This window comes from Pelophylax lessonae (genome assembly GCF_965119305.1).
Source record: "Pelophylax lessonae genome assembly, chromosome: 5".
Lineage (NCBI taxonomy): Eukaryota > Metazoa > Chordata > Amphibia > Anura > Ranidae > Pelophylax > Pelophylax lessonae.
The window spans coordinates 14,032,609-14,045,236 of NC_138772.1; the positions used below are offsets into that span (position 1 = coordinate 14,032,609).

The 12,628-nt window shown below is 46.4% G+C and overlaps 1 protein-coding gene across 1 annotated transcript in view; it reads left to right on the top strand.

The window, feature by feature from the left end:
• The window catches only part of LOC309557165 (lymphocyte antigen 6E-like), a gene marked incomplete at both ends in the record, with an annotated part of 206,467 nt that extends 203,801 nt beyond the window's left edge, over positions 1-2,666 (top strand). Inside the window, one exon of the mRNA XM_082259822.1 lies at positions 2,591-2,666. Coding sequence (XP_082115948.1) covers positions 2,591-2,666 — 76 coding nt within the window. The remainder of the gene's footprint in view (positions 1-2,590) is intronic.
• Positions 2,667-12,628: the final 9,962 nt, after the last annotated feature.

Here is a 12,628-nt window from a genome sequence, read left to right on the forward strand (position 1 = left end):
TCTTCCTATGAAAGGCACACCATCTGCTCTAGAGACAGCACGGATTTTTATCACGGAGATAGTGAGGCTCCATGGAATCCCAGCTAACATTGTATCTGATCGAGGGGTTCAATTCACCTCAAGGTTTTGGAAAGCCCTCTCAAGAACCCTGGAAATTGACCTATCCTTCTCTTCGGCCTATCACCCCCAAACTAATGGCCAGACGGAAAGGACCAACCAAACCCTGGAGCAATACCTGCGCTGCTTTTCTTCCTTTTCCCAAGATGACTGGATATCATTACTTCCTCTAGCTGAATTTGCCTACAACAATTCCAACCACTCTGCTACCAAACAATCCCCATTCTTTGCCATCTATGGCTTCCACCCATCTTTTCTACCCAGCACTATCTCGGAAAGCTCTGTTCCAGCTGTGCTAGAAACCGTAACCTTCCTGGAAACCAACAACAAGCTACTACAGGAAACAATAACCAAGGCACAGGAGTACAACAAGAGAATGTTTGATAGGAAAAAGCGTGGCAAATTAATTCTGGAGCCTGGCGATCAAGTGTGGTTATCCACCACCAACTTAAAATTAGCATGTCCATCAAGGAACTTGGGACCTAAGTTTGTGGGGCCATTCCCTGTAAAGAGAAGGATCAATAATGTGGCTTACGAATTGGAATTACCAGCCTCCTTTAGGATCCACCCGGTCTTTCATGTGACCCTTCTGAAACCTGCCTCTCCCAACCCCTTCCCGGAACGAAACTCTGGCCCACCCGAACCAACAATAGTAGAGGGAGAAGAGGAATATGAAATTGAGGCAATTATGGAGTGCAGGAAAGGAGGTAACCAAATCCAGTTCCTGATCAAATGGAAGGGATATGGCCCCGAGGACAATTCTTGGGAACCCGAAAACAACATAGACGCCAAAAGACTCTTTCAGACGTTTAAACGGTCCCATCCGGATAAGATGGCCCAGTTGGGCATCCGGAGGCTGCCCATTGGGGGGGGGGGGCATGTCAGGAAGGTCCTGCCAGGAGACAAGCTGGCAACCACAGGCAAGATCCTGCTTCTTGAATTTCCCAAAGCTAATTGGCTAAATTGGCTAATTGGCAAATGTGAAAGCCCCAGCATGTGAATTGAGTGTGCTGCCATGTTGATGACAGTTAAGCATCAAGAGGCCTATTTAAGCTAGATCTGCTCCCAGGATCAGTGCTGTCTCGTCTACAGCGTTCCGTGCCAGTCCTGCTTCCTGTTACCTGTGTTGTTCCTGAGATCTTGACCCGGCTTGCCTTTGACTACTCTAGTTCTCTGCCTGCACCGACCCCGGCTTGTTCTTTGACCATTCTCCAGTCTCCCCACTTGTACCTGATCTTACCTCTCTGTGTATGACCCGGCTTGTCTGACTCTGCTTACCTTCCAATATTCCTCGAGGCTCCCTAGTTGCTGCATTGATCCAACTACTCCCAGGACACCTGCCTCCATCTGGAACTCTACGCTACCAGCAGTCCTGCAGCCTGCACGTCCACCGGCACTCGTGCGACTCTGCACTCTGCGCTTCCTGTTTACTCTATCAGGGGCTCTGAGTCAGAGGTGTAAGAGAGGCCTTCCTCCGCACATTCAGGCTCTACCTACCAGGTACGTGACAGTACGAGACAGCCATGTCTGAGCCTGAGCGAGGAACCTCTCCCCTGGATGAATTATGCCTACACCTGGCCGGCCTCACACAGGCCATCAAGAGCCTGCAGGAAGGTTATACACGGTTGGAGGAACGTGCTCAGACGCTGTCAACACCATCCACAGCTTCTAATGCTGCGTCCTCGCCTTCTGCTGGGAACTCTGCACCATCCACAGTTGTGATGCTCCCCCCGGAACCCAGAGTACCTACCCCCGAAATATTCTCGGGTGATCGCAGCAAGTTCAGGGCTTTCTGCACCGCTTGCAAACTTTATTTTGCCTTACAGCCCCGCACCTTCTCTTTGGAGACCACGATCTGGGGGTCTTTTAAACCCCCAGATCCCTTCACAAGAGTACCTGTAAAGTAAAAAACAAAAAAATATCGGCCAATATCGGCCGATACCAATATACATTGACCAAAATATCGGTATCGGCAACAAAAAACGATATTGGTCGATCACTAGTTTAAATGCTTGATTTGTTTTAACAAAAATTTCTTTGCACTCTCTTTTTTTTTATTTCCATAAAAGGCCCACCAAAATCCTCGGCACCAGGCCTATGATGTTCATAATCCGGCCCTGATTGGGACACAAGGTTTTTACTAAAGGTTACCCACACTTATGCATTCTTTTATCATATGCTCAGCTTGAATTGGCCAGGTTTGTTAAAGGTCCACTTTAAGAGGTACAAAGTCTTCAAGTGTTAGGAGATGACATAGTCCAGGTTCCAGGTTTTACCAAAAAAAAATATAATATAATATACTAGAGTTTAAAAATTGTTCCATTTGTTCTCTCTCTGTAGGTGGAATAACTGCAACCTCCATCAACAAGTTCTGTACAGACACCTGCTCACCAGGCAGTTTCAGCTCTGACATGATTTCCAGCTCTGTGTCCTGCTGCTCCACTGACCTGTGCAACACCAGTGGAGCCATCAGCATCAAGTCCAGCTATGCCGCCATTTTCCTGGTGATGGGAATCATTGTGATGTTCATCAGTGACTCACTTCTCTAATATATGATTGTCCAACCTGCATTAATAAACCTGTTGTAATAAAAGTCCTGGGTGTTGGGTGTCTGTTTCTTGCCATGTTTGAAGTATTGAATATCAGATGCCTTTCATATGGGGCCCATGTGATATAACATGATCCATTATCCATTACTTCCTTTTAAGGACTTTATACTATTATCCAGTGGCGGCCCATTCATTGGGGGCGCAGGGGTGCTGCCCCTCTATCCATGCATCTGGCCCCTTAATCTACATGCAGGGTGCCGGACGCATGGATTCCAATGGGTTTTTTTTTTTTAAGCCCGTGATTAGAGCCAGAGGCTCTATTAGGCTTCAAAAAAGGGTGGGCTCGGGGCGCAGAGCACTGCACCCCGAGCCCACCCAGTTGTGTGACAATAGCAAATGAATATTCGCTATTGTCAGACGGATCCTCCTCCTGGCCAATCAGGAAGTAGGTCCTGAGACCCGTTTCCCAATTGGCCAAAAGGAAAAGCCATGCCATTGGCCAAGGAGGAGGTAGAGGGAAGAGACGCAGGAGACTGAGGGGGAAGCCGCCGCCTACCTGCCCTCCACATGTCCAGGGTGAGTGAGCCGGCAACCGGGGGGGTATAGTGTGGGGGCTGGTGTGGTCCATGGTCCAAGGGGGGGAGGGTATGGTGTGGTCCGTCTGAAGCCCCCCCCCCCCCCCGGCCAATATGGAGCACCAGCCGCCACTGCTATAATCTGAATCCAACCAGAAGCACTATACTTACAAGGTCAGTCGACCCAATAGTGATAAAGAAATGGAACCCAGTGGGATGAAATTTGAAGCCCTGGTGAAGGGGGTCTCTTAGAATCCCGAAAATGCATTGACTTGTTTCTGATGAATAAAAATGCCTGAACTTTGGGAGTTCTTCTTTCACACCAAAAACTCATATTATGGTGCACATTATGACATGCAGTATAATGTGTGTTACTGCAAAATGGTTAGAAGGCTGTAGAAGTTTTTAACCACTTCAGTACTGGGCACCTTCACCCCCTTCCTGCCCAGGCCAATTCTCAGCTTTCAGCGCTGTCACACTTTGAATGAAAATTACACGATCGTACAACACTGTACCCATATTAAAATGTTATCTTTTTTTTCACATAAATAAAGCTTTCTTTTGGTGGTATTTAAGCACAACTGGTTTTTATTTTTTTATTTTTTTGTTAATAAAATTAAAATAGACTAACAATTTTGAAAAAAATGCATTTTTCTTTGTTTCTGTTATCAAATTTTGCAAATATATAATCGTTCTTCATAAATTTAGGCCAAAATGTATTCTGCTACATTTTTTTGTGTGAAAATAATCCAAATCATTGCATATTATTTCGTTTGTAGAAAAGTTATAGAGTCCACGAACTATGGTAAATACAGTATCTGAAAATCAATCAATACTGATGTACTGATGGCTCATTTCAAGAACCGAAAATGCCAGGACAGTACAAATATCCCCCAAAATATCCCTTTTTGGAAAGTAGACAGTCCAAGCTATTTAGTAAGAGGCCTGGTGAGGTTTTTGAAGTTGTAATTTATTTTTTTTACATACTGCCAGCAGTGCAGTACAGCGTCATCATACAACTGGTGGGGCGGTGATCAGGGATACTGACTCTTGACAGTATATAAAAAATGAAAGGAAAAAATGTTTTAATTTTTTTTTAAATTTTCTTTTGATTTCATTTTTTTTCTTTTTTTACGATTCTTTTTTACATACTGTAACCAGAGCAACACAGTATTACCATAGTCACACTGTACTACTTTGGGGAGGTGGTCAGGATTTTTTTTTTTTTTTTTGCACACTATGATTGCTTATAACAGTGAATATCACTGTTATAAACAACCATTTGTTACTGAATGAAATTGATTCATTTAGTATCTACTATTGCGGTTAGCTGTAATTGGCCATAACTAATCACATGGTACAGATGGGCTGTGATTGGCCCTGTCTGTACCATATGATCAATCTGACCAATCACAGAGATCAAAACAATAGTACACAATGAATGGAAGTCACCCATTGTGTACAATTGTCATGTGATCTGCTGTGATTGGTCACAGCGATAACAGGGTACTGGCAGAGGGTAGGTACACTAATCTGTTATCCACTGTGTCCGGTGGACACAGCGGGTGACAGAGAGACCGCATTGCAGTGCAGCCCATAGAGCACGCGAGGCATATTCTAGGGGGAGGCGTTATATGACGTCCACCTGGAACTAGAGCAGTCCCATCCAGTCATCACTGTACTATAGGCCGGCTGGGAATTGGTTAAACTAGGATCTGGGTGGGGAGAAGGATCAGAAAAGAATATGCCATATGGAGAGCAAGGGTCTATAGGAGAACGGAATACAGAGGGGGTCAAATAATGTGCAGGGCACAAGCTAGACTAGAAACTGTATTACCTAAGTCCAATGCAAAAAAAAGAATAGTGGCATCTAGTTGTAGTTCAAAAATGATAGAATATTAAACACTAATATAAAATTATAGTGACAATGTGAGGCGCTGGCTCTAAAATAAGTGCTAAATTTTTCACCTAATACACTTATGTTGCACATAACATAGGGGAGGCCCAATTTTTTAGGTTCTTTATATTACTAATATAAAATTGAAAGGTGTGTTCACAAATGCAGAAAGCCTGGCAAACAAAATAGATGAACTAGAACGCATGTTATTCGAGAAGCATGTTGACTTTGTGGAAATATTGGAAACTTAGTTGATGGCTGGGATACAACTGGGATACAAATATTGAGGGGCACGCTCCATTTCAGAGAGACAGAAATGGCAGAAGAGGTGGAGGGGTACGTACAGTATGTATGTGAAGAGCACTCTGAAAGTTAGAGAGATGACATCACTAACAAGAACTCTGATGGTGCAGAGTCATTATAGCTGGAGCTCCATAAGAGTGCAGCAACTTGTACATTACCTGTAAGATGTGTCCAGGACAGGGCAGAAATCCAGGCAGACAGGGCTAAGTCTGGGGCAAGATATGTTCTAGATCTTGTAACATAATGGATGTGGTGTATCTGGACTTTGCAAAGGCCTTTGACACCGTTCACCACAAACGCTTACTGTACAAACTAAGGAAGGTAGGTATGGACCATAGGGTGAGTACCTGGATAGAGAACTGGCTCCAGGGGAGAGTGCAAAGGGTGGTGATTAATGGGGAGTATTCGGATTGGGCGGGTGTGGAAAGTGGGGTCCCCAGGGTTCTGTCCTGGGGCCAATCCTGTTTAATTTATTCATAAATGATCTAGAGGAGGGGATATCTAGCACAATCTCAGTATTTGCGGATGATACTAAACTAAGCATGCCAATATCTTCTGGGCAGGATGTGGAAACCTTACAAGCAGACCTGAACAAAATAATGGGGTGGGCAACTACATGGCAGATGAGGTTTAATGTTGAAAAATGTAAAGTAATGCACTTGGGCGTCACAAACACAAAAGCAAGCTACTCACTAGGGGGGGAACCTCTGGGTGAGTCTAGGATGGAAAAGGACCTGGGGGTACTGGTAGACAACAGGCTTGGCAGTGGCATGCAATGCCAAGCCGCTGCAAGCAAAGCCAACAGAATACTGGGATGTATAAAAAAGGGGATTCACTCCAGAAATAAAGAGATTATTCTCCCTCTCTACAAGACTCTGGTCCGGCCACATCTGGAGTATACTGTTCAGTTCTGGGCACCGGTCCTCAGGAAGGATGTGCTGGAACTGGAAAGAGTCCAGAGAAGGGCAACAAAAATAATTAGGGGAATGGAGGACATCGGCTATGAGGAAAGACTACAAGCACTGAACCTATTCTCTCTGGAGAAGAGACGATTGAGGGGGGATATGATATCAATGTACAAATACTGTACTGGCGACCCTAAGATAAGGAACAAACTATTCAGAGAAAGGGAATACAATAAGACACGTGGCCACTCGCTAAAACTAGAGGAAAAACGGTTTAACCTTAAAATACGTAAGGGGTTCTTCACTGTCAGAGCAGTAAGGATGTGGAATTCTCTTCCACAAGCAGTGGTATCAGCAGGGAGCATCGATAGTTTCAAAAAAAAGATTAGATGGGCACCTTAAAGACCACAACGCACAGGGGTATACAATGTACGGATAATAGCAAACACATACATCATAGGTTGAACTGGATGGACTGATGTCTTTTTTCAACCTCACAAACTATGTAACTATGATGAGGAGGAGTCTGAGCTCCTTTTGAATAAAAATGCGTAGGAAGCAGGGAGATGTTATTCTTGTTGGTAATTGTACTCATCTTGATGTTGATTGGCAAATCTAACTGCACAGTCAACAAAGGTGTACCATTTCTTGAATGAATTGCAGGACAATTTCAAGCAGGGCTGGTGCTAGACTGTTTTACGCCCTAGGCAAGATCAGCAACTTGCGCCCCCCCCCCCCCCTAAAAAAAAAAAAAAAAAAAAAAAAAGGAAGGGGTTAAAAACGGCTCTATGTCATATCCAGTGACCCTGATCTGATGGTTCCTCTATGTAATGCTGTCATACCCAGTGATCCCAATGTTCCTCTGTCACATCAGGGGTCCCTGATATTCCTCCATGTCATACCCAGAGACCCTGATGTTTTTCCATGTCACACCTGGGGATCTCAATCCCCCATGGCACACCCAGGGATCCCAATTCCTCATGGCACACCTGGTGACCCCGAACCCCTGTTACACTTGTGACCCCTCTCCACCATGTCGGTGACTCCAATTCCCCATGACACACCTGGTGACCGCAATTCTCTTTCACACCAGGGATCCTCCATGTCACACCCAGGGACCCTGATTCCCTGTTCTGGGGACACTTACTGGGCAGTATCAAGAGAGTGGCCTGCACTCTGCCCTCCTTCACCATGATCCTGCTTATTATTTTCTCCCAGGACACTCCTCTCCTGGACCCCAGTGCTCACCACAGCTCCAACCGGCTCCTGGTGGAGGGAGAAGCAGCAGTCAGAGAGCTCCGCACCTCCTTCATCACCAACATCCTCAGACCATTCCGTTGCCTCGTTGCTTCTGCTCCAGTAAAGGTGCCGCCCTCCAGTGCCGAGCTCAGGTTCAGCTCTCCTCCACTCCCTGCTTAATACCAACCCAGGGAAATGAACGGCTGCCCACCAGCTCAGATTAGAGAGTCACTTCCCGCCCAGGGATTAGGCCGCTCAGCTCCAGACGAAGAGGATCATTATGCAGGTAGCACTCCGGTGGGCTCCTTTCCTGCCCCTTGGGGCTCCCCCAACAATGGTGGAAATTCAGGGCCTGGTAGTTCTGCCACTGCCCCAGACACCTGGCATCTTCCTCTGTCCTTTCTTCCTCCCCCACTGCCGCCCCTCCCCTCAGCTCACAAGGATCATTCATGATGGAGAGTGAGTGCTGACTCATGGCTGCGCCCCTAGGTGGCAATGCGCCCTAGGCAGCTGCCTAGTTTGCCTAGTGGAAGCACCGGCCCTGATTTCAAGGAACAGATGTTGAAAGCCCAACAAGTAAAAATGCTCTGCTGGATCTATTAGTTTCTGTGATGAACTAGGAGGGCATAGAGAGAGCACACAGAGGCAACAGGTGGCATTTGTGGGCTTTTTTTGGGGGACACAGGGTACAGGCAGTGGGAGAACTAGTCCACAGTATCAAACAGAGGATGGCAATATGGGGCAGCAAAAAGGAGATAGATCACATGTCAACCAAAAGGCACAGCAATGGAGAGGGGTTTGCAGGATGGCAATATTGGACAGCAAAGAGGAAACAGTCCACATGGCAAGAAGGGAAGGCACAGCAAAGTTCTCAGGGAGGCAATATGGGGCAGCAAATGGGTGACAGTCCACAGGGCAACGGAAGGCACAGCAATGGAGAGGGGTCTGCAGGATGGCAATATGAGACAGCAAACAAGACTATAGGCTACAGGGCAACCAGAAGGCACAGTGGGGATTAAGTCCCTGTTACACAAAACAGGGTCAGCACAGCAGGGAAGTAAGTCTTCAGCACAGGCAGGGCACAGGGGGTTAACTTTTTGGCACACAGAGCAGGGTTGACATAGCAGTGATGTAAAAACCTCAGTACAGGCAGGGCATGGGGGGTTAAGTCCTTGGCACACAAAGCAGGGTTGGCACAGCAGGAATATATGTCCTCAGCACAGGCAGGGCACAGGGGATTAAGTCCTTGGCACAAAAAGCAGGGTTGGCACAGCAGGGATGTAAGTCCTCAGCACAGGCAGGGTCCAGGGAGTTAAGTCCTTGGCACACAGAGCAGGGTTGGTACAGCAGGGGTTTGAATCCTCGGCACAGGGTAGAGATCTACGCAAACAGGGCTAAATCCAAAACAGGTCAGAGATCTGGGCAGACAGGGCTAAGTCCAGGACAGGGCAGAGATCCAGGCAGTCAGGTCTAAGTCCAGGACAGGGCACAAATCTAGGCAGTCAGGGGAAAGTCCAGTACAGGGCAGAGACTCAGGCAGACAGGGCTAAGTCTGGGGCAGGGCACAAATCCAGGCAGACAGGGCTAAGTCTGGGGCAGGGCACAAATCCAGGCAGACAGGGCTAAGTCCAGGACAGGGCACAAATCTAGGCAGACAGGGGTAAGTCCAGTACAGGGCAGAGACCCGGGCAGACAGGGTTCCGTCCAGGACAGGGCAGAGATCTGGGCAGACAGGGCTAAGTCCAGGACAGGGCAGAAATCCAGGCAGACAAGGGTAAGTCCAGTACAGGGCAGAGACCCGGGCAGACAGGGCTAAGTCAGGACAGGGCAGAAATCTAGGCAGGCAGGGGTAAGTCCAGTACAGGGTAGAGACTCAGGCAGACAGGGCTAAGTCCAGGACAGGGCAGAAATCTAGGCAGACAGGACTAAGTCCAGGGCAGAGGCCCGGGCAGACAGGGCTAAGTCCAGGACAGGGCAGAGATTTGGGCAGACAGGGCTAAGTCCAGTACAGAGCAAAGACCCAGGCAGACAGGGAAAAAGTCCAGGACAGGACAGAGATCCAGGCAGACAGGGCTAAGTCCAGGACAGGGCAGAAATCTAGGCAGTCAGAGCAAAGTCCAGGACAAGGCAGAGATCCAGGCAGACAGGGCTAAGTCCAGGACAGGGCACAAATCAAGGTAGAGGGGGTAAGTTCAGGACAGGGCAGAAATCTAGGCAGACAGGGCTAAGTTCAGGACAGGGCAGAAATCTAGGCAGACAGGGGTAAGTCCAGTACAGGGCAGAGACCTGGGCAGACAGGGCTAAGTACAGTACAGAGCAAAGACCCAGGCAGACAGGGAAAAAGTCCAGGACAGGACAGAGATCCAGGCAGACAGGGCTAAGTCCAGGACAGGGAAGAGACCAGGGCAGACAGGGCTAAGTCCAGGACAGGGCAGAGATCCAGGCAGACAGGGCTAAGTCAGGACAGGGCAGAAATCTAGGCAGGCAGGGGTAAGTCCAGTACAGGGCATAGACTCAGGCAGACAGGGCTAAGTCCAGGACAGGGCAGAAATCTAGGCAGACAGGGCTAAGTCCAGGGCAGAGGCCCGGGCAGACAGGGCTAAGTCCAGGACAGGGCAGAGATTTGGGCAGACAGGGCTAAGTACAGTACAGAGCAAAGACCCAGGCAGACAGGGAAAAAGTCCAGGACAGGACAGAGATCCAGGCAGACAGGGCTAAGTCCAGGACAGGGCAGAAATCTAGGCAGTCAGGGCAAAGTCCAGGACAAGGCAGAGATCCAGGCAGACAGGGCTAAGTCCAGGACAGGGCACAAATCAAGGTAGACGGGGGTAAGTCCAGGACAGGGCAGAGACCCGGACAGACAGGGCTAAGTTCAGGACAGGGCAAAGACCCGGAAGGTACAGAGGAAACTCAGTCTACTCCAGATGAGACTTTCAGAAGAGACTTCTTTCTGCCCATGGTTGACACTGCCCTCAGAAGCCTAAGTGACAGGTTTTCAAGATTGAAGGGTGTTTATGACCTTTATGACTTTCTGTTCTCAAAGGACAACATGAAGCAGACAATAAAGAATGGAAAGCTTCATGAACGATGCAAAAAATTGGAACAAACCCTCCATGACATTGATGCTGATGACTTGGCACTTGAGATCAACTCATCACTCTACACTTTTCCAGACCGTGTAGCCACTTCCCCATTTGACATGCTTCATTACATATACAGTGAGAAGCTACTGGATTTGTACAGTAATTTAAGCATTGCTTTGTGTCTACTCCTGACTCTCCCTGTGTCAGTGGCCTCTGGTGAGAGGAGCTTTTCAGCTTTGAAGCTGATAAAAAATTACATGAGGTCCACCATGGGCCAAGAAAGGCTCACAGGACTGGCACTTATGTCAATTGAGCGTGATGTTCGCCAGTCTTTGGACATGGAGGACATTGTGATGGCCTTTGCAGAAAACAAGGCTCGCAAACAGTTTTAGATAATTTGCACATGTTTGTGAGAACTGAAAAATGTTAATGTGAGTATGTGTGTGTGTAAGTGTGTTAGATTTAGTTATTGTGCACTTTTTAATGTATATTTGATTTTATGGTACAGTGGTGTTTTTTGGAAATGTTCAATTGTTGAAAATGTTCAAATTTCAAATATTTTTTCAAGCAGTATTTGCACTGTACTCATTTTTTATTTCTATAAAGTGTGGGTGAACTTAAACTGTATGGCTATGCTGTGGTTTCTGTAGGCTTTGGTGTGTGCGGGGGGGGCTTCCATGTCCATTTTGCTTGGCGCCCCCAAATTCCTTCAAACGGCCCTGTCTGGTAGTCCTTATGGGGGCAGTGCTACAAATACATAAGGGGGGGATATGATCTCCATGTATAAATACATAAGGGGGGATATGATCACCATGTACAAATACATAAGGGGGGGGGTATGATGTCCATGTATAAATACATAAGGGGGGATATGATCTCCATGTATAAATACATAAGGGGGGATATGATCTCCATATATAAATATTTAAGGGGGGAGGGGTATGATCTCCATGTATAAATACATAAGGGGGGGGGGGCATGATGCCCATGTATAAATACATAAGGGGGGATATGATATCCATGTATAAATACATAAGGGGGGATATGATATCCATGTATAAATACATAAGGGGGGAATATGATCTCCATGTATAAATGCATAAGGGGGGGATATGATCTCCATGTATAAATACATAAGGGGGGGATATGATCTCCATGTATAAATACATAGGAGGGGGATATGATCTCCGTGTATAAATACATAAGGGGGGATATGATCTCCATGTATAAATACATAAGGGGGGGTATGATCTCCATGTATAAATACATAAGGAGGGATATGATCATCATGTATAAATACATAAGGGGGATATGATCACCATGTATAAATACATAAGGGGGGGATATGATCACCATGCATAAATACATAAGGGGGGATATGATCACCATGCATAAATACATAAGGGGGGATATGATAACCATGCATAAATACATAAGGAGGGATATGATCTCCATGTATAAATACATAAGGGGGGATATGATCTCCATGTATAAATACATAAGGGGGGATATGATCACCATTTATAAATACATAAGGGGGATATGATCTCCATGCATAAATACATAAGGGGGGATATGATCACCATGCATAAATACATAAGGGGGGGATATGATAACCATGCATAAATACATAAGGAGGGATATGATCTCCATGTATAAATACATAAGGGGGGATATGATCTCCATGTATAAATACATAAGGGGGGGATATGATAACCATGCATAAATACATAAGGAGGGATATGATCTCAATGTATAAATACATAAGGGGGGATATGATCACCATGCATAAATACATAAGGGGGGATATGATAACCATGTATAAATACATAAGGGGGGATATGATCTCCATGCATAAATACATAAGGAGGGATATGATCTCCATGTATAAATACATAAGGGGGGATATGATCTCCATGTATAAATACATAAGGGGGGATATGATAACCATGCTTAAATA